This window comes from Coregonus clupeaformis, chromosome 18 (assembly GCF_020615455.1).
Source record: "Coregonus clupeaformis isolate EN_2021a chromosome 18, ASM2061545v1, whole genome shotgun sequence".
In the NCBI taxonomy this organism is placed as follows: domain Eukaryota; kingdom Metazoa; phylum Chordata; class Actinopteri; order Salmoniformes; family Salmonidae; genus Coregonus; species Coregonus clupeaformis.
This window is the reverse complement of record NC_059209.1, coordinates 20307408-20335267: the sequence shown is the minus strand read 5'-3', so window position 1 is coordinate 20335267 and position 27860 is coordinate 20307408. Positions and strand designations below refer to the sequence as shown.

The 27860-nt window shown below is 41.9% G+C and overlaps 1 protein-coding gene across 2 annotated transcripts; it reads left to right on the top strand.

The window, feature by feature from the left end:
* The first annotated feature begins 507 nt into the window (after positions 1 to 507).
* abhd17b (abhydrolase domain containing 17B, depalmitoylase) lies at positions 508 to 27860 on the top strand. Of its 2 annotated transcripts, none has more exons than XM_041863062.2 (4): positions 508 to 1098; positions 4508 to 4983; positions 25400 to 25579; positions 25908 to 27860. In XM_041863062.2, exons 2-4 carry the CDS (start codon positions 4517 to 4519, stop codon positions 26131 to 26133), a joined length of 873 nt encoding a protein of 290 aa, XP_041718996.1. In that variant the 5' UTR covers positions 508 to 1098; positions 4508 to 4516; the 3' UTR covers positions 26134 to 27860. The 2 variants fall into 2 exon arrangements, with proteins under 2 accessions (XP_041718996.1, XP_041718997.1); XM_041863063.2 differs by having other exon boundaries at positions 4505 to 4983.

The window sequence follows — 27860 nt, the reverse complement described above, 5'->3', positions numbered from 1 at the left end:
ATTTTCCGAGTTCCCTGTTGTTTTGAAGGTAGGCTACTGAAGTCGGAGATTTCCGAGTTTCCAGTTGTTTTAAAGGCGGCATTAGTTCCCAGGGATGGGGTTCGATTAATCCCACCGGGCGCCGGTGTAGGCGTGTTTTTCTAATGGTTGAAAGGTGATTGCATTCGATTTGTTATGGCTGCCTCCCGGGCGTGAGCCAGGTGCCCCCTTCAAAGACCACTGCAAAATCCGCTCAAAACTAAAGTGACGTAATTATGCACGTGGAGTAATTACTAGGATTCTGTGTTTCCCATGCAAAAGGATTGCTTTTGATAAATAACGCTTTATCTGCATTTCCAATGAAAACTAGTTTGAAAAATCAAACATTTATTTCATGGAAAATATATGTTGTATGTTTCTGGACGATCCACCACGCTGCCTTGTTGACAAAGTGACGGAGCGGCGCAGATTACTGTTCGATTTGAGAAGGGCGCGCCTCCCTCCCCGCTTTCGTCTGATGACGTGACGGACAATGCCCGGTGCCTCGCGGCTCATTATAATCGAATCCGCTCAGTGGGGTTAGTTCTTTTCAACGCGGCAAACGCCGCCTTGAGTAATCTGATTGGGCTCTGTTAGACATTGTAGTTTCTAATTGGCTTTCTTATAAGCCAATGCAATCATCACCTCGCCACTGTGGTATCGATTTTTTCCATGGTCGGTTTCCTAGGCTTGAAGAGAAGACGTCGAGCGACACTGGGCTAGCTACAAGGGTTGAAATCTGTGACTATGTCAGTCAACATTATATAGCATATTTGTTTACGTAAATCTTGTGGAGGCAATTCAGTTATCATCCGGACCACATGTTGACAAGATTGAGTGGCAAGCAGTCGGAGCGTGGTTTGGGAGTCTTACAAGTGTCATGAAGATACATAGCTAGTTAACGTTACCCTATAACTACCTATCTAAGAGAGTGGACGAGGGGGAGCGAATGGATATTCGAGTCAACCTGCCTGGTTAACGTTAACTAGTTACCTGTACTTTTGTCTAGTTAGCTGTTTTTCCATCATCAGCTGGCTTGTTCAGACGTTAACTACAACCCGTGACATTACCAGTAACCAGGTATGTGTGCGTGTGATCCTCTTCGGGTTGCCAGTTTATCAAAGCTTAAACATTATTGCCGGTGTTTGTTAGTTAGTTAACTAATAACGTAAATTAGCTGCTAGTTACCGATGTTTTCTGTACCTTTGCGAGCACTGTGCGACTGTTCATTTAAGATGAGCCCTACGATTTGTTTTCGCTAATCGATACGATGCAATTCTGGCAAACACCTCCAGGGATTCAGAAATCAAAAGTGCTTCTGTTAGTTAACGTTATAGCTAACTAGCTAAATGTATCAGGTAACGTTAGGCTAGCTAACGTTGTAGCCAGGCCTTTTGGGTACTGTAACGTTAGTCTTTAAAACAAACCCTCATCGACGATGTGACGTTATTTGGGGTCCCCTAGAATCTCAATTGCTTTTATCTGAGAGGTCACAGCCAAGTGTTTATTTTCATGTTAGACAGTGCTCGACTTGGGCAATAGCCCAGACTGTAGAAAAGTGGTTTTAAAATCGTCATAACTACATGTATTTCAACATCTGAGCATGATTCCTGCCTCCCCCCAATACGAAAATAGACTATGGAAGGCTATGTGTGAATTAGACAGTTTCCCCCCCTTTTTTTAATCATAAAATTAGCTTAATACATTATTTCCAGGTTATTTCTGACCTATAACCTGGATATTAAAACACACTCACCATAACATTTTAATTGTCACATGCTTTTTACATAACAGGTTTAGATTAACAGTGAAAGGCTTACTTAATGCCCCTTCTCAGCAATGCAAACATATAAGTAAATAATAGAAAAATAAAAACACAAGGAATAAATAAATACACAGTAACTATAACTTGGCAATATACACGGGGTACCAGTACAGAGTCTATGTGCAGGGGTACGAGGTAATTGAGGTAGATACAGTTGAAGTCGGAAGTTTACATATACTTAGGTTGAAGTCATTAAAACCAGTTTTTCAACCACTCCACAAATTTCTTGTTAACAAACTATCGTTTTGGCAAGTGGGGTAGGACATCTACTTTGTGCATGACACAAGTAATTTTTCCAACAATTGTTTACAGACAGATTATTTCACTTATAATTCACTGTATCACAATTCCAGTGGGTCAGACGTTTACATACACTAAGTTGACTGTGCCTTTAAACAGCTTGGAAAATTCCAGAAAATGATGTCATGGCTTTAGAAGCTTCTGATAGGCTAATTGACATCATTTGAGTCAATTGGAGGTGTACTTGTGGATGTATTTCAAGGCCTACCTTCAAACTCAGTGCCTCGTCTCCTAGAGATGAACGTACTTTGGTGCGAAAAGTACAAATCAATCCCAGAACAACAGCAAACGACCTTGTGAAGATGCTGGAGGAAACAGGTACAAAAGTATCTATATCCACAGTAACCTGAAAGGCCGCTCAGCAAGGAAGAAACCACTGCTTCAAAACTGCCATAAAAAAAGCCAGACTACGGTTTGCAACTGTACATGGGGACAAAGATCGTACCTTTTGGAGAGATGTCCTCTGGTCTGATGAAACAAAAATATAACTCTTTGGCTATAATGACCATCGTTATGTTTGGAGGAAAAAGGGGGTGGCTTGCAAGCCGAAGAACACCATCCCAACAGTGAAGCACGGGGGTGGCAGCATCATGCTGTGGGGGTGCTTTGCTGCAGGATGGACTGGTGCACTTCACTAAATAGATGGCATCATGAGGAAGGAAAATTATGTGGATATATTGAAGCAAGACGTCAGTCAGGAAGTTAAAGCTTGGTCGCAAATGAGTCTTCCAAATGGACAATGACCCCAAACATACTTCCAAAGTTGTGCCAAAATGGCTTAAGGACAACAAAGTCAAGGTTTTGGAGTGGCCATCACAAAGCCCTGACCTCAATCCTATAGAAAATGTGTGGGCAGAACTGAAGAACCGTGTGCGAGCAAGGAGGCCTACAAACCTGACTCAGTTACACCAGCTCTGTCAGCAGGAATGGGCCAAAATTCACCCAACTTATTGTGGGAAGCTTGTGGAAGGCTACCCAAAACGTTTGACCCAAGTTAAACAATTTAAAGGCAATGCTACCAAATACTAATTGAGTGTATGTAAACTTCTGACCCACTGGGAATGTGATGAAAGAAATAAAAGCTGAAATAAATAATTCTCTCTACTATTATTCAGACATTTCACATTCTTAAAATAAAGTGGTGATCCTAACTGACCTAAGACAGGGAATTTTTACTAGGATTAAATGTCAGGAATTGTGAAAGACGGAGTTTAAATGTATTTGGCTAAGGTGCATGTAAACTTCTGACTTCAACTGTACGTATAGGTAGAGATAAAGTGACTAGGCAACAGGATAGTGGGAGGGAATGGCTTACATTAAAATTAGCACTTGAGTACTGACTAAATGGACCAGTCAGGACCCAGGGATTGATGCTGGTCCGTGGACTGGAGATTGAGAAACATACATTTCCAAGTCTCAGTGAGAAGGAATACAAATGACACATCTATTTTCTTAAAGCATGTGTGGTTCACAGAAGACATTGGGGAAATTGCTATGGTGTTATCAGAGGGAAATGTTGATATGGCATCATTGAAACAACATGCAATGCAGACAGATAATCACAAAGATGCTGACCAACAGGCTCTTATCAAACCAACTAAAAGTTATTTCTGAACGCTAGCCTGGGACCGAGGAGGCATCGGAAAAGTTACACTTTGTACTCAGCGTAGCAATAAACTTTGAGGCAGACAGAATAAATGCTCATCAGTACTATAGCTGTCGAATGATCCCGGAGCCAAGGAAAGCCATACACGCAGAAGGGAATCAATAGTGTATGTAAAACCAGCTTTGAGTTAAGGGCAGGCCTAGGGGAGTTCATGTGTATTTCCCACTTAACAAGATGTCTGACAGGGTGGGTAGAGAGCTTTGAGAATCCCTGCACACCAACCTAGTAGCCTAAACACCCGAGGTCGACTTGATTCCCAGGGTTCGCAGAACCAGAAATACATGTTTACCCTCAACGTGTTTAGATAGGGGGTTTCTGTCTATCAGATATAGAGAGTCTAAGCAGAGGTGAAATCTGGTGATACGCTTTAACATGTGTGGCTCATGGTCTGTTGTTGGTATGTTTGTGGAGTGACTCAGCTGTGAGTCACAGCTGTGTGTCAGTGTGTCTGAGCATATTTTCAAAATGGCCATCAATAACTGGGGTGTGCATATGAGACATGACGTGTACAATTAACCTAACCACATGTATGCTCGCATACCTTAAACCCTCTTTCATTTGTCCTCAGTCTTTGGGAGATCATGCTAGTTTAGGCTACTTAATGCGCCACGTCAATGATACCTTTTAGTAATAGTGAATGATAAGCAGTAAAGGTAGTAAATGGGAATGTCTCCTCTCAACCCCCCTTGCCCCAGCAGTGTTTGAGGATGAACCACCTGTCCCTGAGTGAGCTGTGCTGCCTATTCTGCTGCCCTCCATGCCCCAACAAGATCGCCTCCAAGCTGGCCTTCCTGCCCCCGGAGCCCACCTACACCCTCATGTGTGACGAGAGCGGAAGCCGCTGGACCCTGCACCTCTCTGAGCGCGCAGACTGGCAGTACTCGGCACGTGAGAAGGACGCCATCGAGTGCTTCATGACGCGCACTTCACGTGGCAACCGCATCGCCTGCATGTTTGTACGTTGCTCACCCAGTGCCCGCTTCACACTCCTCTTCTCGCACGGCAACGCCGTGGACCTGGGCCAGATGAGCAGCTTCTATATCGGCCTGGGCTCACGCATCAACTGCAACGTCTTCTCCTACGACTACTCGGGCTACGGGGCCAGCTCGGGGAAACCCTCGGAAAAGAACCTGTACGCCGATGTGGACGCCGCCTGGCACTCCCTCAGGACACGGTAAGTAAGGGGACCAGGGGGGCGGATGTGGGAGGCGATGGTGGGTGAGTGAGATGGCAAAGAAGTAGCTGTCTGTGACGTTGACGTGTCCTACTAAGAGTTGTTGACTATCTTTCCACCTTCAGCTCGCTCCATGGCTTACACGCCCTTGGTTGGAAAGCGAGGTGGGGACAGCTTTTCTTTTTCGTTTTCATTGAATGATGTTTGAAAATGTGTAGGCTAGGGGCTGTTTCCTACACCCTCTACTTGTCCGCCCACTAGGCAATGGTTTTCTGTTCATGGGTTCCTCTAGCGGTCCCTTTGGCCCTCCGTCCATCCATTTATCCATCGCAATGAATTGATCCCCATGTAACCTCTACTCTCAACACTCCCATCTCTCTCCCTTCTCTATTCCTCCCTTTGTCCTCTATGACATCCCCTCCCCAGTGTGTTTTCTCTTGCTGACAGCTCTGCTCTGGGTCCCATACTGACACACACACACACACACACACACACAGCTTCCCTGTGTCTGCGCATGTGCACGATGTTTTGGCTGAATATTTAGTTTGTGGCTTTGTTTATGCACAGTTTTTGTGGGGTGAAATAAAAGTTAATCCAGATTTATTTCCTGCATCATGATGACAAAGCAACAAATGAGTCAGAGAAGGGAAGGAATGTCGAAAGACAGAATAGAGTGACTAACACAGAGTGCCACTTGGGCCCAAATTGCCCACCGTGATGACATTGACTAGAATAAGTGGTCCTTCATATAATAGGCCCCCTTTGGGGAAGTCTGAGAGTAAAGTTAAACAGGAAACTATTACCATACAGAGACTAGTCTACATACAGCAGGTAATACTGTAGCTAGGGCTGAGAAACCTGTCTGACTGCTACAACTTTTACATTTGAGTCATTTTAGCAGACTCTCTTATCCTGAGCGACTTACAGTTAGTGCCTTCATCTTAAGATAGCTCGGTGGGACAACCACATATCACAGGCATAGAAAGTAAAATTTTCCTCAATGTAGCTATCAGTAGAGTCAACGCTAGAAGGGATGGGTCAAGTGCAAGTTCTGGTTAAGTTTTTTTGTATTAGTATTTTTTAAAATATTTTTTGGGTGAGGAGGAGATACTATTTGAAGAGGTAGGGTTTCAGATGTCTGTCTGGTTGTCCAGCAAAACTCGAATCCGTTTGACTGTAGCCATTCTCTTCTGTTGCTGATCTCCCTCCTACACATATTACCACACTGTGTGTGTTTGGAGGCTGCTCTGTTCTTGTCCTTTGTGTGCGACGTTTCCTATTGTCTGTCTTGTTCACACACACACACACACTAATGAAACAACCACAGTCCTGTAGAAACACACACACACTGCCACCTGTGACCGGATCAGAAAACCAGTTTTTACATTTCATTATGGTCAACAGAATCAGGCTTGATCAAATGATCCTCCGATCGAGGAGGATGAATGCCCGGGGGTGGGGTTAGAGATAGATGGAAGAGAATGAGCATTGGATTGTAAATTACACAATCCTTATATTGCTGTGCTAGCCAACAGTTTGTTTCTTGGACACGCTGACCTGATTTGCTGCTGCTTTTGAAATCGGATTCATATACTGCACACTGATTTCTGTTTTGTAGCTGCTACTGTCTCTGTTATGATGCTATTTTTCAGGGTTTGAATTATACTGCGGCTTTTGGTAGAGCCTGACCGATATATTGTTTCACCGATATTATCAGATGATATTGACCTCTTACCAATAGATTGATATCGGGCAACAATTACACCAATAACCGATATTCATTACATAGGATGAAAAAAGGGAATTTCATGCTTATCTGAACTATTTGCGGCCATTCGCATAATGTCATTGTCACAATTTAAGAAAACATTTGAAGCATATTTCTTGGACAGTTACTCTTTTGGATGACAATATTTGAGAACTCAGTGTGGAGAAATGTCACTTTAATTTCCACGCTGTTAAACAGTATATCGGCAGAAATTGTTATCTGTAAGTTTTGGCCCCCCCAAAAAAAATGGAATCTGTATTGGACCCCAAAAATGTATCTATAGAAATGAATGGGGGCTTTTCTTACAGTTGCACAGACACACCTGCCCATCATATAGGCTAGCTACCTATTTATTAACTAGGCCTGACTGGGGAGGGACTTAGTGTTGGAGCCAAATTCCCATTGTCTTTATTTGTGCTATATTTGTTTGCCCCAATTTAGAATATATTATGAAATATTACCTATGATGATGTAATATTTACGCTACAGACGTTATTGTTGAGAAGACCAATTTTCGGGATGTCTCATGGTCTGACAAACACCGATGTAGCTCGGCCACCTTCCACCACAGATGCGGAAGGCCGACGTAGGTAGGTGCGGTGGATTGAGACGCAGCCCATGCAAAATACCAGGTATCTCTAGTTTAAACTGACAGATTTTTATGGGGATTCTTTCATTATGTTACTTAAATTGACGCACAGGTGCATCAATAGACTCTTAAGGATTAACTGGGGTTTTGGGTGGGCAGCCTGGATTCACATGGCTGTACCATGAGAAGCTATTAGAGGTGTTTGCTTGTTTTCTGTCCAAATTTACTGCTACGGTGTAGCTACATAGATAAAGTAGAACATTTTCAGGAGGCCAGTATTGAAGGACCATCAATCTGATTTATGGCTCCAGTAATGTGACACAGATAAGCAGAGCTTTCTCTCTGGCATAGTGTTAGGCTAAACTGCACATGAGTGAGGAGTAGGCCTCCTGTAGCTCAGTTGGTAGAGCATGGCACTTGCAACGCCAGGGTTGTGGGTTCGATTCTCACGGGGGGGCCAGTATGAAAATTTTTCGCACTCACTAAACTGTAAGTCGATCTGGATAAGAGCGTCTGCTAAATAACTTTTAAAAAAGAGAGAGAAAAAAAAGAGTATAGTCACTGCCTGTTTCCATGCCTTAAGGCTACAGTAGTTTGGACGCGTCTGTGGGACAGACGGTTCCTCTTTGCATTGCAAATTCCATAACAGATCTCATTAAGTATGAAGAAGGCAGCAGCATCAACAGTGAAAGCACTGGCATCCCATCTACCAACGTGGGCTTCCATTGGTCAGAAGCGGAGAGGAGAACCTCGAGACAGCACGACATGGGTGGTGGGGTTTGTAGTCCCTGTTGATTGACAATAGCCTAATTTCCACTATCAAGCCAGACGAGGCTGTGCTACTTTTAATTTGGCCCAAGGCTTAGTATAGCCTAGCTCTGTGCCCGATTTGAGTGCTTCATTCCCTACACTTTTTCAAATGGCCAGTGATTGCTGTTTCCAACGTCACATTGTATTCCACCTCAAATCTATGCTAGGTTCTGCCGCACTATGCCACTCATCCACTGGTAATCCAATGATCCATGTCAGTTTTGATCCATAATTGCCAAACTGACTGACACCCTCATGGTAGAAGATGCCCCTAATGGCAGATCCAAGATAAGCCCACCCCTCCCGGAAGTCTTATTTGAAACCACAAAGAGGGTAAAAAGACACAGACGTCAGATCAGTGCAATGGGGATCTTCCTCACCCTGCGGCCTCCATGTCACTGCCTGCCCCAAGTATCCACGCTGCATGTGATGTTATTCTCCATTCTACAGGGAGCCCTGGCCTCCTTTTTAAGTCACATGGTTCATCTTGGTGTGTTTCACTGCCCCGTGTTTGACTTAACAGAGACATGTTCTGTCTCTTGTTGCCTGTCAATCATCTGATCACAATGATGCAAACAGTCACAACTAAACTCACTGGGTTCAGACAGAGTGGGGAAACCCGTACATTTCTTTGATGCAGATATGATAAAGACTTGACCATAGAATTAGGAATTGGAGTACTCTAGTAATTTAATAGGATCTCTATGGACTTGAATCCCTACATGAGTGTGTTTGGCCTGTGGTTGACTGCAGGTCATATCTGAAATAAGGTGCTTGTGCGTCTTATGGTTGGGCAGTATACATTATATACCGTATCCTGGGATATTACAAATATCCCTGGTATGATTTTCAATACCATTATTAGTTTTTGTTTTTTGTTTTATTAATGTTAATATTTGTATTTTTTATAAATACCTGCAGTCAACTTGTGCTCTAGGTAATAGATAAAGCTGATCGTGTTCATCAGTTCACCTGTTAGATTATTTTTCATTATGAAGCTTACCAATACTAGTTTCCCAGTCACGTGTGTATTTACAAAAAAGCACAACAAGCAAAATGAGAGCTTTGTGAGGTGAGTCACTCCTGCAGCGCAACTAAAGGTGATCAAGTTACACTTTTATGAAATTCACTACTAATGTTTGCCAGCTATATATCTTCACTATTAAGTTAGCTATCTAAGATGTACCAAATACATTCTCTCCAGCTGGGTTTTGCTAACTTGTTAGCTAAGTGGCTAAAGTTAGCTTGCAAGATCAAGCTTCTTGGTAACAGCAGCAGAGACGATCCCCTCCTGGATTAAGATCTGATGTCTATTTGTTTTTTTGAGTGCTGCAAATTGCGTTAGATACTTGCATAACTTTATGAGCTGGGTTGTCTATCCTAGTAGTTAATGTTCGCATCCGCTCGTTAGCATTTACCTAGCATCCGCTATGGGAATTCCTTAGTACTTGCTAGCATTTTGTTACCATTTTGCTAACTAATGTTTTTTGGACAATTTTTACGTTAAAACATTTTATAATAGCGCCCCTTGTGTGCACTGCCGGTAATACCGTATATCCTGGGATGCCACAGGCACTGTATGAACAAAGATTTTTATAACTAACCCAGATGGACCAGAGCCTGTCGTTTCCAATGGGAGCAAATGAATCAAAGTCGGCAGAACAAGTAAGGAGGTGGGCAGAGGCAAGCACGAGCTAGGGAGATTCTATTGGCGCGTTCTATCATTTATTTGCATATTTCAGTTAGGGAACTCATATTCCGAAGTTTGCGTGTGCAATAACTCAATTTGCCTTTCTAAACTAAAATTGAAACTTTGGCAGAGGGTAAATTCTACAAAACGCAGTCCACTCTGTTTGTTACAGATTCTAGTTTTGGAAACGGAAAACTGTGTCATGACAGTCAACGAGAATTCAAATAGGTCAGATCAGGTTTGCAATTAATAACTTCAATCAGACCCCCTCTCACCCGTAGAGGGGGGGGGTTAACAGCTCACACGCTGTCGTAAATCAAGGGAGAAGGGCCAGGCTCTCCCTCTCAAGATCCCCAAAGGAATGTCTTTGTTTAACAGACTTTTTCCCGCTGAAACTTTAACACGTTCAAAAGCGAATACTGGAACAATATTTCTAACATAGAACGTGGGGAATGGTTGGACACTAATGTCATATTGGTTGTTATTTTGTGATGTTATTAAAAATGCTATAAAGGAAATACTGTAACTTCGAAAGTATACCCACTATATGTACGAAGTGTCCATCCTATGCATTGTGCATGTAATATGAAAAAGGATGAAAGTATTTTTAAGATAGGGATGTGATTCCCCCCCCCCCAATTGTAAAGTGGTTATCCCACTGGCTATAGGGTGAACGCACCAATTTGTGAGTCGCTCTGGCTAAGAGCGTCTGCTAAATGACGTTAATGTGCCCTTGAGCAAGGCACTTAACCCTAATTGCTCCTGTAAGTCGCTCTGGATAAGAGCGTCTGCTAAATGACTAAAATGTAAAAAATGTAAATTTGAGAAAGCTATACAGTGGGGAGTACAAGTATTTGATACACTGCCGATTTTGCAGGTTTTCCTACTTACAAAGCATGTAGAGGTCTGTAATTTTTATCATAGGTACACTTCAACTGTGAGAGACGGAATCTAAAACAAAAATCCAGAAAATCACATTGTATGATTTTTAAGTAATTAATTTGCATTTTATTGCATGACATAAGTATTTGATACATCAGAAAAGCATACCTTAATATTTGGTACAGAAACCTTTGTTTGCAATTACAGAGATCATACGTTTCCTGTAGGTCTTGACCAGGTTTGCACACATTGCAGCAGGGATTTTGGCTCACTCCTCCATACAGACCTTCTCCAGATCCTTCAGGTTTCGGGGCTGTCGCTGGGAAATTCGGACTTTCAGCTCCCTCCAAAGATTTTCTATTGGGTTCAGGTCTGGAGACTGACTAGGCCACTCCAGGACCTTGATGCTTCCAACTCCTTAGTTGCCCTGGCTGTGTGTTTCGGGTCATTGTCACGCTGGAAGAACAGACACGACCCATCTTCAATGCTCTTACTGAGGGAAGGAGGTTGTTGGCCAAGATCTCGCGATACATGGCCCCATCCATCCTCCCCTCAATACGGTGCAGTCGTCCTGTCCCCTTTGCAGAAAAGCATCCCCAAAGAATGATGTTTCCACCTCCATGCTTCACGGTTGGGATGGTGTTCTTGGGGTTGTACTCATCCTTCTTTTTCCTCCAAACACGGCGAGTGGAGTTTAGACCAAAAAGCTATATTTTTGTCTCATCAGACCACATGACCTTCTCCCATTCCTCCTCTGGATCATCCAGATGGTCATTGGCAAACTTCAGACGGGCCTGGACATGCGCTGGCTTGAGCAGGGGGACCTTGCGTGCGCTGCAGGATTTTAATCCATGATGGCGTAGTGTGTTACTAATGGTTTTCTTTGAGACTGTGGTCCCAGCTCTCTTCGGGTCATTGACCAGGTCCTGCCGTGTAGTTCTGGGTTGATCCCTCACCTTCCTCATGATCATTGATGTCCCACATGGTGAGATCTTGCATGGAGCCCCAGACCGAGGGTGATTGACCGTCATCTTGAACTTCTTCCATTTTCTAATAATTGCACCAACAGTTGTTGCCTTCTCACCAAGCTGCTTGCCTATTGTCCTGTAGCCCATCCCAGCCTTGTGCAGGTCTACAATTGTATCCCTGATGTCCTTACACAGCTCTCTGGTCTTGGCCATTGGAGAGGTTGGAGTCTGTTTGACTGAGTGTGTGGACAGGTGTCTTTTATACAGGTAACGAGTTCAAACAGGTGCAGTTAATACAGGTAATGAGTGGAGAACAGGAGGGCTTCTTAAAGAAAAACTAACAGGTCTGTGAGAGCCGGAATTCTTACTGGTTGGTAGGTGATCAAATACTTATGTCATGCAATAAAATGCAAATGAATTACTTAAAAATCATACAATGTGATTTTCTGGATTTTTGTTTTAGATTCCGTCTCTCACAGTTGAAGTGTACCTATGATAAAAAATTACAGACCTCTACATGCTTTGTAAGTAGGAAAACCTGCAAAATCGGCAGTGTATCAAATACTTGTTCTCCCCACTGTAAGAGATAATTGTTTTCCATAAGCTTTGCACAGTAAGCAGTCACGCCCCCGAGTGAGGTCAGAGAGTGTGTCATCCTGACGGAACCGGCCCTTTCGAGCAAAGTGTATAAAAGGATGGGTTATGAATTAACATATCAGACCAGAAAACGTGAAAGCGGCAGCTACACGTTTAAAATGGTTTGAACTTTGAATCTCAACACGAGGTGGAGAGAATAAACTCACCTCCCAGACAATCACTGGTACGGCTGATTAGCTGTCCTAAGTATGGTACCTTCGAAAGCGAATTTAAGTAGGACAATCTGCTACTCGGCTCAAACCATCTTATTACGCTACTCTCATCACCCCACTGGGGAACCATCGATACGGCTGGCTAGCCTATCTTCAAAGAAGCAACTTCCAGAGCGACGGGAAGGTAAATCAATTATGTAGTTCTGTTCAGAATACATGTCCAGTCTCCAATGACTTGTCAACTACGATGAAGGACATTCTGAACCATTTTGGACAAGAGCCTTACAAGCGTGCCGCGAAAAGGCCCAAACCCTTTCCAAGGCAGCCCGCTTCACCGAGAGATTCCTGGCGAACTAAGACATTTCATGTAAATACATTCATGATTTCTAACTCGATGTGGGCGGCGGTTCGTGTGCAAGGTATATGGGTACTGTAGTTGAGTGGTTTCTGAATGTATCAAGGTTAAGTGTCTCTGTCTCTCCCCCCTAACAAGCCATGCTGTCATTCCACTAGGGACCTGTTTTCTCCAGTCAATAACCGGTGCAGAGTGTGTATGTTTATCCTGTGTTCCCATTTAATTAACTAGTAAATAAATAATTAAACCAATTTGTGTAGTACTGAATCATAAGTAAGGGTCGGGTTTTTGCAGATGCAAGGAGGTTACAACGTTCAGAATGATGATATGATACGAGGTTATGATTAATAAGTTGACTGTTTATAGATGTGATAGGTAAAGACCTTTTTTAGAGTTTAATTCGGGAGATGGTAACTCTTTAAAGAACTGCTCTCGGGGTGCCCCAAATCCTAATGAGTTAATTGTTACATGATTAATTTAAACGGGTAACAATTAAACAGTTAGTTAATTAGAGAACAGTCTTCAGATTAGGCTAATGTTAGTCACGTCACGACACTGTATGGAGATCAAATTTTTCATCTGAGAAAATTAGCAGTCGGACAAAATCCATCTCGCTCAGTCTTCTCCCACTGCCTGCCACTGGGCTTCCTCTCATCACAATATTTGGTAGTGAGTGGAAATGCCAACCGGATGCTTCACATTTTATACATCCGGGGAAATATGTGGTATGAATGTATTGAAATCTGGACACCATCCACCCAATCTTAGCATGTCTTCCCTTTAGCATCCTGTCGCTGTCCATTTTATGTGAGTTTCTCATGCAAGTTAAATAAGGGCTGGAAAGACTGAATGGTCTTCTCTGTTATTGTGTGTGTGTGTGTGTGTGTGTGTGTGTGTGTGTGTGTGTGTGTGTGTTAGGGTTGACCCCATTTAGTCAAAAAAAAATGTGTTGGTAGATCAGGTGTTGGTCGACCGAGATTTCTGTAGTCGAGCAGTAGCAAAATAAAATATAATAAGATCATGGTGTACAAGACACCTGTCTGATTCGCTCCTGTCTGAGTGGACTGATCAATTGTGGTGGCCGTGGGGATGGCACAGTCCATCAGTCTAAGACGTGCTAATGACATTATATATTGTTATATTACATAAGAACAATGGTGCAACACTAATAAAAAAATATTATTATTTTATAACAAATGTGCTTTCTCCCGCGTTGGATAGTGGTCGCTGTCCACAGTTCTGAAACACATCAGTGCGCTGTTGAATTGGTGCCTTTTCCTAGACCATGTTGCTATGTGCATAATAACTAAGTTACCAGCATATTGGTGTTGAACAATGCGGCGGAGGCAGCAACAGAATGAGTAGATGAGACAACCGCCCTTGCGTTATTATATAACAGAAATGAAGAGTGAGGAAACCCAAACTTAATTATAGTGCATTCGTAAAGTATTCAGACCCCTTTTTACTTTTTCCACATTTTGTTACGTTACAGCCTTATTCTAAAATTGATTAAATAATTTGTATTCCTCATCAATCTACACACAATACCAGACAGAAGCCACTCCTCAGTAAAAGGCACATGACAGCCTGCTTGGAGTTGGCCAAAAGGCACCTAAAGGACTCTCTAACCATGAGTAACATGATTCTCTGTTCTGATGAAATCAAGATTGAACTCTTTGGCCTGAATACCAAGCGTCACGTCTGGAGGAAACCAGGCACCATCCCTACGGTGAAGCATGGTGGTGGCAGCATGCTGTGGGGATGTTTTTCAGCGGCAGGGACTGGGAGACTAGTCAGGATCGAGGGAAAGATGAATGGAGCAAAGTACAGCGAGATCCTTGATGAAAACCTGCTCCAGATGTGATTTATGATATGCTATTGGTCAGGCCCTATTGTGCACTATTTGGACGGGATTAGTTTTACTGGGGGAGGTCGGGTAATGTAATGTAATTATGTGCAAGAGCACAAAACGCCACGTGTAATTTTAGTCCCGTCCGAATCTGCCATGTCAGTAATTTTTACATGGCAGAAGAGTGACAATTCCAGCCAGAATAACCTACTGTTTTTTTGGCCAACGCCAAGGTCCTTTGTTAATACTAGTCCGTTGCAAATCGACATCCCTGTGTTTTGAGAGAAATGTCTGAGTTTGAAAGGGGTTGCTCGCGGTTTGCGCGCATATACTGTAACTGATTCGATAAATTTAACTAAGTGCTGCGCATATACTTTAAATGGCCTACATGTAGCCTATCAACTTTCACAGTGAATGCTTTTGTTTTTGTTTTGTGCGTATGAATTGAATATTGCCAAATGCATCAGTAAAATATCCTAAGCCTATTTAATGCAACCCTTGCTGTTAATAGATCGCAAAGCAGTATACAACTGACCTAAATGTTTGGAAATGATAAATTAACTTTCTCATCCATAGCCTTAAAACGCATCTCAAGTGCAATTGCACTGTTTAGCTCACGTCTGAAGGCTGGGGGGCATTTAGGACGTACTGCGGCTCACCAAAATATCCTAATAATTATGGTCACACTTCCTCAATTCAAATATTATGGCGACACTATACCAAAGATGATTTCGAAACCTGGGAACCAATCTCGAGTTATCAGTGTGGCCCTATCACCTGAACATGTTGAAATACTGTGTCTTCATTCCTAGAATAAAAACCTCCAGGCTTCCGTCATAACTGTAAATTTATTGAACAAAAATAAGAATTACAGGGGGCAGTTTGGGGGGGGAAAAAAATAAAAAATCCTTTCCGAATCGTCCTCTGGAATAACGGACATTCTGGATAAATAATTACATAACCAACGTTCTCTAGTAATACTAGTCCCGTGCTAAAAGGTGTTTTGTCACATGCGAAAAATACACATTAAAAAAATGTCAACCAACCGATTGGTCGAAAGAACAGATGACTCTTGGTCGACTAAGATTTTATTTAGTCGGGGACAGCCCTAGTGTGTGTACTGTATGTTCCTTTTTTGGTCTGGTGCAGGGTGAGGTCAAGTCTTTTACCTGAGTAGTCGGGTGACTCAGTCATGAGTCAGGTGTGTCCCACACCGTCAGCAGACAGCTTTGCCGGTACACACACACTTTATTGTTGCATATTGTCCCAGGGTATAGGGCATACAGCCAGTATCAGTGTTATGGCATTGAGGCCCAGCACCTGGGTGTGTCGGCAACACCATCTGCTCTCTTAGAGAGAGAACCAGTTTATCGAAATTGTGTGAATCTGTTGTGTACGAAAGTGGGATGGCACATTCAGTGTGTGTAGTATACACAGTTTGTTTGTTTTGAAATTGTTGACACCCGTTCGTGAGAGAGAGATTCTGGACCTGAACGGGTTGTTTTGTTTTCTCAGTGTGAGCCTGCTGTGGTTGTGCAGGATGTCAACTCCTATAGAATAGTGCTGTATAATTGTATTTTTACTTGGACTTGGAGGTGTTCCAGCAGTCAATCATCCTAAGTATAATATTGACTGGTAGCCTAGCAACAGATCTCCAGAATTTTATAGGATCTCTACTGAGACCCACTGCAACCACGGCAACAGCCTGTGCCCCAGGAAGTGAAAACGACAAACTTCCTGATCAATCATATTATTGATTGTAGACCAAATGAAGGTCTCTTCTCCAGCATTGACCACACACACACACACACGCAGCCTAGATCCACACACACCATGGAGAGGCCAGGGCAGCCCACACAGGAAGTGGTTTTATTAACTCATGTGGTTCGTAACGTCATTTGGTATGGGACGACAATGCCCTGCACACAATGGCAGCAGTGTCCTCCGTCTGAGTGTAACCACTCGATCTTCAGTTCCGATTGACATGACTGGGAGCCAGTGGAGGCTGCTGACGTCCTCCCATCAGCAGCCTCCACTGCTGGGAGCTGGACAGAGAGCAGCTATTACTAATGTACAGTCGGGTACGTAGCAGCAGGTCCTCTTCAGTGAAAAATAAGACTGAGTACAGAACACAAAGTACACGACCCAATTTGCTTATAGCCTAACCGCTTCCCTCTTCTTGATCTCTCCTGTCAGTTCTGTTCTTCCATTCTTTCTTCCCCTCCATTTTCTCGCTCGCACAGCCTACTTGCTCTCTCCCGGTCTCTCTCTTTCTCTATTCCGCTTCCTCTTTCTCTCTCTCCATTTCGCTCTATTTCTCGCTCGCTGACTCGCTCTCTTAAAATTCTATTCAAAGCGGCTTTATTGGCATGGGAAACATGTTTGCGTTGTCAAAGCAAGTGAAATAAACAAAAGTGAGAAGACACAAAACAACATCAACAAAAAATAATAATAACTTAACAGTAAATATTGCACTAAAAAAGGTTTTAAAAAAGAAATACATTTCAAGTGTTCTATTATTCGCTATGTACAGTGTTTTAGCAATGTGCTAGTAGTTGTAGTACTAATAGTAGGGGAATATAAGTAAACAGATAATATTGGTGGTATTTACTATTTACAATGTTTGTTCTCCACTGGTTGCCCTTTTTCTCATGGCAACGGGCTACATCTTGCTGCTGTGATTGCACACTGCGGTATTTCAGCAAACAGATATGGGATTTTATGAATGTTAGACCAACAAAGAATTTGAAAACAAATCGATGTGATCTGTGGGAAATATGTGTCTCTAATGTGGTCATACATTTGGCAGGAGGTTAGGAAGTGCAGATCAGTTTCCCCCTCATTTTATGGGCAGCGGGCACAAAACCTGTCTTCTCTCGAGAGCCAAGTGCCTCACTCAATAGAAAGGTTATGCACACAGAGTCTGTACATATTCAAGAATTTTGGGTCAGTCACAGTGGTCAGGTATTCTGCCACTGTGTGCTCTCTGTTAAGGTCCAGGTAGCATTCCAATTAGCTCTTTTTTTGGTTGATTCTTTCTAGTGTGTCAAATCGTTATCTTTTTGCTTTCTCATAATTTGGTTTGGGTCTAATTGTGTTGTTGTCCTGGGGCTCTGTGGGGTCTATTTGTATTTGTGAACAGAGCCCCAGAACCAGCTGGCTGAGGAGACTCTTCTATAAATTAATCCATCTCTCTGTAGGTGAGGGCTTTGTGGTAGAATGTGTGTGCATCGCTTTCTTTTTAGGTAGTTGTAGAGTTTAACAGCTCTTTTCTGGATTTTGATAACTACCGGATATAGTCATAATTCTGCACTGCATGCATTGTTTGGTGTTTTGTGTATATTTTTGCAGAATTCTGCATGCAGTCTCAATTGGGTGTTTGTTAGGGCTGTGACTTTAATTGAATAACCATGTCATTGACTGTGATGGATGAAGACCGTTTAATATGCAACAAGTTTTGATTTATTTCATACCATTTACATGCTCTGTGTGAGCAATAAGCATGTCTGGTTTCTCTGTCCTCTTAATGTTGACGGAACGCACGCACCTGAGCATGCATAGAAGTACCTGGCCTACGTCTCGCAAATGTAGGAAAGTGCCCAGCTGGGCTTCTCAGTCATTATTTTTATATTTTTTTTAAACCTCCATTCAAATTATAATTGTTCCTCACAGTATTTGAAAAATCTTTCAAACACTCTCCTCCTCGATAATCAGCGTCGCTGATAAATAGGCTATGGACATGTTTTGTGTATTTGTTTCTATTTTAATCATTGTCAATTTCATCTTCATACTATAGCATAGCTGTCCCCTTCATACTTTCCTTGTCAATTCATTATCCTATAGGCTTTCTGAAAGTAGGCTAAGGTAGGCCTAGGTGTTTTTAATATGTTTAAAGGAAAGAATAAACATTTGCTTGTCTGACATACGCTTGTGGTTTTGATGCGTGCTTTTACGTGGGTGCGTGTGAGTTCGCTGATTTTCTCTATATGTCCATCCAGAAAGTTTCCTAATGTAGCCTGTTTGGACTCCATCTCTTTAATAAGAATAAAATGCTCCTGTCATGATTTAGCTCTTATAAAAGGCATATTTTCAGTAGCTTAGGCTACATTATTTATCTCAATAAGTGTACTTCTTGCGACTATTTCGGGAAAGATGGGACAAAACCCATCAGACTTCGTTTGAATGATTTTGTGCGTCGAAATAGGATCTGTTTTTTAATTTTTGGTATGCAGAAAAGCCAACCGAGAAGGACAAGGTAGGCATATCTTTATTTTGACTCAGTTAATGTTGTCAATACAAAAATGCGACAGATCCTCTCCAACCTGACATTTCTTAATTTGTTGATTTAATATTTAGAAGTAATAACCTTAATAATAATAATAATAATAATGAAATGCCATGATAATCACAGTGTAATGGCTTGTTTCAAATAGGTTTTATTAAGAACCATTTAACGTATACAAGTGTACAAACAGAATTGTAACCTCCCCCCCCCTGTGTACATTAGCCTGGCCAATTACCATAACCTAAAATTCCAAGACCACCACAGCCCTAGTGTTTGGCCCGAGACCTCACTACAATAGATGGCAATGGGTTCTATAACTGATTGAAGGATTTTTTGCCAGATCCTATTTGGGATGTTGAGTTTTATGTTCCTTTTGATGGCAAAGGTAGAAGGCCCTTCTAGCCTTGTCGCTTAGGTCATTCACAGCCTTGTGGAAGTTACCTGTGGTGTTACTGTTTAGGCCGAGGTAGGTATAGTTCTTTGTGGGATCTAGGGCAACGGTGTCTAGATACATGTGTATTTGTTTTCTCTCGCTCTCCCCTCTCTCGCAGATTGCATTATTGGCATGAAATACAATTTGATGGCTTTCCCATAGAACTCTATTCAACATTTTGGGACAAGGTAGACCCTTCTTTACACAAATGACAACACACGTCACTCAATTCAGTAGTTCCATGCATAAAACAGTTATTTAAGTTATATTAAAACCAGGAGAATCTGGAGTCCCCTTCTGATTAGAGACCCGTAAGTTGAATAAATTGACAATAAAATGATAACAAAGGTTATAAGCAATAGAATGGCAAAAGTCATACCAGACTTGATACATATCAAACAGGGTTTATTAAAAAGAGACACTTGCAAATACAAGAACATATTTCGGTTTAATGCAATACGCAAAAAAACAAGAGATTCATCAATAATGGCTGTTGATGCCGAAAAGGCTTTTGACCCTCTTGAATGGCCTTTTCTATTCAAAACTTTGGAAGCGTTTATCTTTCCAGCTGAAATAATACATTAAATAAAAATATTATATAAATGTCCTAAAGCAAAAATATACACTAATACATTATCAGATGAAATCGCTTTAGAAAGGGGCACAAGACAGGGATGTCCCCTCTCCCCCCTCCTGTTTGCACTGGCAATTGAACTGCTTGCAGAAAGAATTAGACAGGACCCATATGTAACAGGTATTGGTAAACATGAATATAAACTAAACTTATTTGGAGATTATCTCCAGATTATACCTGACCAGTATTGAAAACTCAATGCCCCCTTTGCTAAAAAATATTTTCAGAATACTCAAATCACAGGATGTAAATGGAAACAAACAATAATGGCAATAGGAAAAATAATAACTCACGATCTACAGCAATCCTTTTAAGTGGACCACAAAAAATATTGAATACTTAGGATGCTTAATAAGTGACAACTTTATTCCATTACTCAACAATATATAAGCAGATCTAATGAAATAGAATAATCTTCCCATAAATCTTGAGGCATCACTACAGACCTGGGTTCGATCCCAGGCTGTGTCACAACCGGCCGTGACCGGGAGTCCGGTGCACAATTGGCCCAGCTTCGTCCGGGTTAGGGGAGGGTTTGGCCGGAGGGGCTTTACTTGGGTCATCGCTCTCTAGTGAGTCCTTGTTGCGGGCCGGGCTCCTGCAGGCTGACTTCGGTCGTCAGTTGAACAGTGTTTCCTCCGACACATTGGTGTGGCTGGCTTCCGGGTTAAGCGGGCAGGTGTTAAGAAGCGCGGTTTGACGGGTTATGTATCAGATAACGCATGACTCGACCTTCGCCTCTCCCGAGCCTGTTGGGGAGTTGCAGAGATGAGACAAGATCATAATTGAATATCATACAATTGGGAAGAAAAAGGGGATATATATACAGTGGGGAAAAAAGTATTTAGTCAGCCACCAATTGTGCAAGTTCTCCCACTTAAAAAGATGAGAGAGGCCTGTAATTTTCATCATAGGTACACGTCAACTATGACAGACAAAATGAGAAAAAAAATTCCAGAAAATCACATTGTAGGATTTTTAATGAATTTATTTGCAAATTATGGTGGAAAATAAGTATTTGGTCACCTACAAACAAGCAAGATTTCTGGCTCTCACAGACCTGTAACTTCTTCTTTAAGAGGCTCCTCTGTCCTCCACTCGTTACCTGTATTAATGGCACCTGTTTGAACTTGTTATCAGTATAAAAGACACCTGTCCACAACCTCAAACAGTCACACTCCAAACTCCACTATGGCCAAGACCAAAGAGCTGTCAAAGGACACCAGAAACAAAATTGTAGACCTGCACCAGGCTGGGAAGACTGAATCTGCAATAGGTAAGCAGCTTGGTTTGAAGAAATCAACTGTGGGAGCAATTATTAGGAAATGGAAGACATACAAGACCACTGATAATCTCCCTCGATCTGGGGCTCCACGCAAGATCTCACCCGTGGGGTCAAAATGATCACAAGAACAGTGAGCAAAAATCCCAGAACCACACGGGGGGACCTAGTGAATGACCTGCAGAGAGCTGGGACCAAAGTAACAAAGCCTACCATCAGTAACACACTACGCCGCCAGGGACTCAAATCCTGCAGTGCCAGATGTGTCCCCCTGCTTAAGCCAGTACATGTCCAGGCCCGTCTGAAGTTTGCTAGAGTGCATTTGGATGATCCAGAAGAGGATTGGGAGAATGTCATATGGTCAGATGAAACCAAAATATAACTTTTTGGTAAAAACTCAACTCGTCGTGTTTGGAGGACAAAGAATGCTGAGTTGCATCCATAGAACACCATACCTACTGTGAAGCATGGGGTGGAAACATCATGCTTTGGGGCTGTTTTTCTGCAAAGGGACCAGGACGACTGATCCGTGTAAAGGAAAGAATGAATGGGGCCATGTATCGTGAGATTTTGAGTGAAAACCTCCTTCCATCAGCAAGGGCATTGAAGATGAAAGCGTGGCTGGGTCTTTCAGCATGACAATGATCCCAAACACACCGCCCGGGCAACGAAGGAGTGGCTTCGTAAGAAGCATTTCAAGGTCCTGGAGTGGCCTAGCCAGTCTCCAGATCTCAACCCCATAGAAAATCTTTGGAGGGAGTTGAAAGTCCGTGTTGCCCAGCGACAGCCCCAAAACATCACTGCTCTAGAGGAGATGTGCATGGAGGAATGGGCCAAAATACCAGCAACAGTGTGTGAAAACCTTGTGAAGACTTAGAGAAAACGTTTGACCTGTGTCATTGCCAACAAGGGATTACCTCAATAAATCGAGAACTAGAATGCCAAAGGTCTGCAAGGCTGTAATTGCTGCAAATTGAGGATTCTTTGACGAAAGCTACGTTTGAAGGACCCAATTATTATTTCAATTAAAAATCATTATTTCTAACCTTGTCTCTGACTACATTTCCTATTCATTTTGCTATATTTCCTATTCAAACTCATTTCATGTATGTTTTCATGGAAAACAAGGAAATGTCTAAGTGACCCCAAACGTTTGAACGGTAGTGTGTGTGTGTGTGTGTGTGTGTGTATATATATATATATATATATATATATTTATTTATTTATTTATTTATTTATTTATTTATTTATTTATTTATTTATTTTCTACTGCTAGACTAAAAAAATCTGTCGACTAATTGGGGTCAGCCCTAGTAGAAGTTGTGGAGTAGAGTTCCACCCTAGAGAATACGAGGTGGGGGTGACAGAGAGAAAGTATGGCAGAACACACACACACATTCATATCACCTGACCTACTAATATTACAGTCCCTGACTGTACTGTATAGCAGATGTTTTAGATTAACTTTTATAAACAAGTGTTTTGACAACCTTTTATGCTTTGGCCAGCCTGTTATAGCCTGGCAGTAAAACCAGTAACTAGATTAGATGGATCTGATATAGGCTGAAGATGAAATCCAGGCCTAATGTTTTAGGTACTGCTGCTCAGAACAGTTGCCTGTAAAGAAGAGGCTGAAGTTTAACCTCTACGGGATCGGTGTCCCGTATACTGGACGGTTGAGCTAACGTGTGCTAATGTGATCAGCATGACTGTTGTAAGTAACAGCAAACTTTCCAGGACATAGACATGTCTTATATGGGCAGAAAGCTGACATTCTTGTTAATCTAACTGCACTGTCCAATTTACAGTAACTATTACAGTGAAAAAATACCATGCTATTGTTTGAGGAGAGTGCACAACAACAACAAATGTATCACGGCAACTGGTTTGATACATTCACCTCTGAAGGTAAATAATGTACTTACATTCAGTAATCTTGCTCTGATTTGTCATCATAAGGGTCCCAGAGATAAAATGTAGCATAGTTCTGTTTGATAAAATCAATTTTTGTATTCAAATGTAGGAACTGGGTTCTACAGTTTGAACCCCTGCTGTCTCTGGCTCCACACCCACCCCGCCCTGCCATCTAGATGTGTCAAAGTTAGTGTATAAACTAATGATCCATCATATATGACATTCCTGGGTGTGTGTAAACTTACATTTGGTATTACCATATAATTTGTGTATGTTCTCTATAGTTATGTACTTGAAAATTTATCAATTGACCAATTCGGCACATTTGGGCAGACTTGATACAAAATAGTCCAGTATTGCAACGCTTCACTGGATCAATCTGAAACTTTGCACACACACTGCTGCCATCTAGTGGCCAAAATCTAAATTGGGCCTAAACTGCAATATTATATTTAAAATTGTAGTAATTTAGCAGATGCTCTTATCCAGAGCCACTTACAGTTAGTGAGTGCATCATTTTTTTTTTTTTCATACTGGTCCCCTGTGGGAAACGAACCCACAACCCTGCCGTTGCAAACGCGATGCTCTACCAACTGAGCTACACGGGACCATATTGTGGCCTTTCTTGCATTTCAAAGATGATGGGACAAAACAATTATAGAAAACACATGTTTTTTTTTAGCAGATCTAATGTGTTATATTCTCCTACATTAATTTCACATTTCCACAAACTTCAAAGTGTTTCCTTTCAAATGGTATCAATAATATGCATATCCTTGCTTCAGGTCCTGAGCTACAGGCAGTTAGATTTGGGTATGTCATTTTAGGCAACAAAAAAAATAATGTTAAGGATCTGATCCTTAAGAGCTTAAATTCCACATCTGAGGATTCTGGTTCTTTTTATGTAGGTTAGTTCCTATGGGACCTTGTCAAATGGGGAAACGCCTACCTAGTCCATTGGAAGGCTTTGACCTCTTGGGACCTCCTGTGAGCCTCCACCCCATCACATGCCTGTGCTGTCACATTCCAACCAGTTGGATGACCTACTCTGTGGTCAGTGTACACAGCCTGGCCTGGCTGGATTTGACTGGCAGGTCGCTGGGGGCCGAGGATGTCTGAAGCTTCAATACAAAAGGTTTATGTGTTCATCATGCACCAAATGGAAGAAAACAGACTGAAATGGGAAGGGACTCCTTTTAATTTCTGTTGCATTTTAAAACATTTTCTGTTACATGCCCAAATGAACACAACCCATGCTTTGTTTTTGTAGAGCTTCTTTGACTCACTTTTCTTCAGGGAAATGTTTTGGAAACCTGCTAGTTGCATGTTATTGATGAATTTGATTAATCAGAAAATGAGGTTGTTCCAATGGCAACGATCCGCTCTTTCCATGACAACTTTTTTAAAAGTCATTTAGCAGATGCTCTTATCAGAGTGATTTACGATTTTAGTTCATTAATCTTAAACTGGCTAGGTGAGCCAATAACACAATCGTATCAAGTTAATTTTTCCTTCAACAAAGTAGACCTATTTTTCAGCAAATTCGGTGCTAGTAGGTAAAGATACTCTTCATATATTGATGAAATATAAAAAATAAAAAAAACATTTAAACAATTAGAGGTGTCGTGTGCTGTTGTACAGCACAGGCTGGGCTGGGCTAGGTAGAACTGATGTTTGTGCTCAGTCCTGCAGCGGTTTAGAGCCGGGATCGTCAGCTGACTGGCTGTGTTGGTCACATTCTCTATAATCAGCTATGGACTTCTCGCTCTCATTATTATTATTATTATTATTATTATTATTATTATAATAATATATGCCATTTAGCAGACACTTTTATCCAAAGCGACGTATACATCTCTGTATCTCTTTATTTCTCTCTGTGTATTTATTTTTTCTTTGGTCTTCTGCTTGTCCCACCACACCCCTTATTGACATGTCAATGGTCCCACACCTATCCTTGACTTCGCACTTCCTCCTGATCACTTGACTTCTAACCTGAGTAGTGACTGAATCATGTCAATAGAGACTGACTGAATAACTGTGACTATATTATCATCATAGTCATATTATCACATATTAGGTATTTACGACCTTGATGCAGAGTAGCTGATAATGTTTAACCCGAGGATGTTCTGTGTCTCCCCTCAGGTACGGTATTAGGCCAGAGAATGTGATCGTGTATGGTCAGAGTATCGGTACGGTCCCGTCCGTGGACCTGGCGGCACGCTACGAGAGCGCCGCGGTCGTCCTGCACTCCCCCCTCACCTCTGGCATGAGAGTGGCCTTCCCAGACACCAAGAAAACCTACTGCTTTGATGCCTTTCCCAAGTGAGAGAGATACACACGCACACGCACGCACACGCACACACACACACGCACACAGCGCATAAAAGCAGTCATGTTTGAGTCACTCTGGACTCAAAAGGTCCATCTGGTGGTCCTTGGTTGCCACCAGGTTATGGAGAATTGCACTGTTGACAAGGCTAAAAGGGGAAACTGCCTGCTGTTGAAATGGCCACATTGGGTTATTTTAAATCCTATTCATGTCATCTGTTTCATCATTGGTTGGAAATTAAACTTGCTAACAGTTCCCTTCCTCTTTTGTGCGTGTGTTTGTGGTGCGTCCATGCATCTGTCCTCGCCTTGCCTCCCAAAGTATTGACAAGATCTCCAAGGTGACGTCGCCGGTGCTGGTGATCCACGGGACGGAAGACGAGGTGATCGACTTCTCCCACGGCCTGGCGCTGTACGAACGCTGCCAGAGGCCCGTGGAGCCCCTGTGGGTGGAAGGCGCCGGCCACAACGACGTCGAGCTCTACGGACAGTACCTGGAGCGTTTGAAACAGTTTGTGGCCCACGAGCTCGTCAACTTGTCAACTTGACTTCCCCCCTCAGTCACCCACCTGCTGCAACTGTCAACCTTTTGAAATACCCATCCCTTTTTTGTTCATTTCTTTCTTTTTGTGTATTTAGTTGTTTTATCATTTGAAACAGCGTGGTGATTTGTGTGTGTGTGAGAGGGATGATGGACAGATATAATAATAATAATAATAATATATGCCATTTAGCAGATGCTTTTATCCATAGCGACTTAGTCATGCATGCATATATTTTACATGCGGGTGGTCCGGGAATCAAACCCACTATCCTAGCTGGAATGTACCATGCACTACCAACTGAGCTACAGTGGACCACTTGAATGTACTCGAAGATTGTGTGTATGTTTTGTGCACAGATGAGCAGTTGAATTCTGTGTGCATGTGTGCTTGTCACATTTCTGCTGCCTTTCAGAAGGATGCGGTTCTGATCCATTATAAGGACCTCTGACGCACACACTTCTGAGCATATCTGAGCGGTTTCTGTGGAGCAGCTATGCTGGATGGAAGACTGGACCGCCACTCAACTAAGTCTGTCTTGACTAAGGAGCCAAGTCTGCTACAATGTGGTCAACATGGATGTTTTGTTGGGTTTAAAAAATATATATTACGTTTGCACGTATCACATGTGACTTGGAACTGTACAAGATAAAACTCTTGACATTTTAAGATGTCAGTGTTGCCAACTATTCAGCATATTGAAGAAAAAAGCATGTCGTACGGACAACATCCTAGAAACCTCTCAAGTTGTATAAGCTATACAAAGTTTTTTGTTTTACTATGTTGTTTTTTATGTATTCTTTCAGTAAATCTACTACGACTCCATTTATATAGTAAAACGAATAATAAAGCTCTCCTACCATTTCAGAGGAATAGCATTTCTAGATATTGATTTTGTCTACAAACTGCCTGTACACTTGGTAGCTCTTTGTTACGTAGTTTGATTACGACTCATGCCACTGATGCCATAAAACATCGAAAAACAGTGAAAGTCATTAATGCGTGATTGGGAAGTGTTTTGAAGACTGCTTGGTTTTACGGAGGACACAACTGGATTCTTGCACACTTTTTGCTTATCCCTTATATCTGACAGAATACATGTTTTTTTTAGAACCTTTTTTTCTGTGAGAGACACTATTAATGCAGAATAAGGTAAAACAGTTACCAATCACATACTTTATTGTATTAGTAAGGCACTGACTAAGTGGAAGCTGATTCTGTTATAAAGTGCTACTGCATGCCATGATAGGCTGGTGTTTTCTTACCCTTTAGCTGGATAAATGCTGGCTAGCTCAAGGCCATGGATGCTACCAAAAACCTCCAGTTCTAATTGGTACAGTCTGATGAACTGAAATGTTTGGATTGGTTGTTGATGTTATTAATCAAGAATTGTTAGGATTGGCTGTTGCTGTTAGATAATGTGTCTTTGAACTCTACTGGGGACTTGACTTTTCTGTACTTAAAGGTAATGCGTTCATCCATTTAATGTTTGTACTGGACAAGCCTCTATTTTAAATTGTAGTTGTAATTACTACTATAACTTTTTAATATGATGATTTAGGCATCCATCTGTGGTGAGTCCATTTAAAATTATTCCGATGACCATTGAAAAATCTGGTCACCCAGACGATGTCATTTATCAGTTTGTTTTTCTAAGACATTTCATTACTGAAGGAAATTACGTAACATTAAAATGGATATACACAATAAAAAAGTATTTGAGGAATGATAAA

What these genes read in the sequence shown, in the direction of transcription:
- abhd17b (XM_041863062.2), top strand. Translation starts at nt 4,517, where the DNA reads ATGAACCACCTGTCCCTGAGTGAGCTGTGCTGCCTATTCTGCTGCCCT. An exon ending in TGGCACTCCCTCAGGACACG is followed by an intron (nt 4,984 to 25,399) that starts GTAAGTAAGGGG and finishes GTCTCCCCTCAG; the next exon opens with GTACGGTATTAGGCCAGAGA. An exon ending in TGCTTTGATGCCTTTCCCAA is followed by an intron (nt 25,580 to 25,907) that starts GTGAGAGAGATA and finishes TGCCTCCCAAAG; the next exon opens with TATTGACAAGATCTCCAAGG.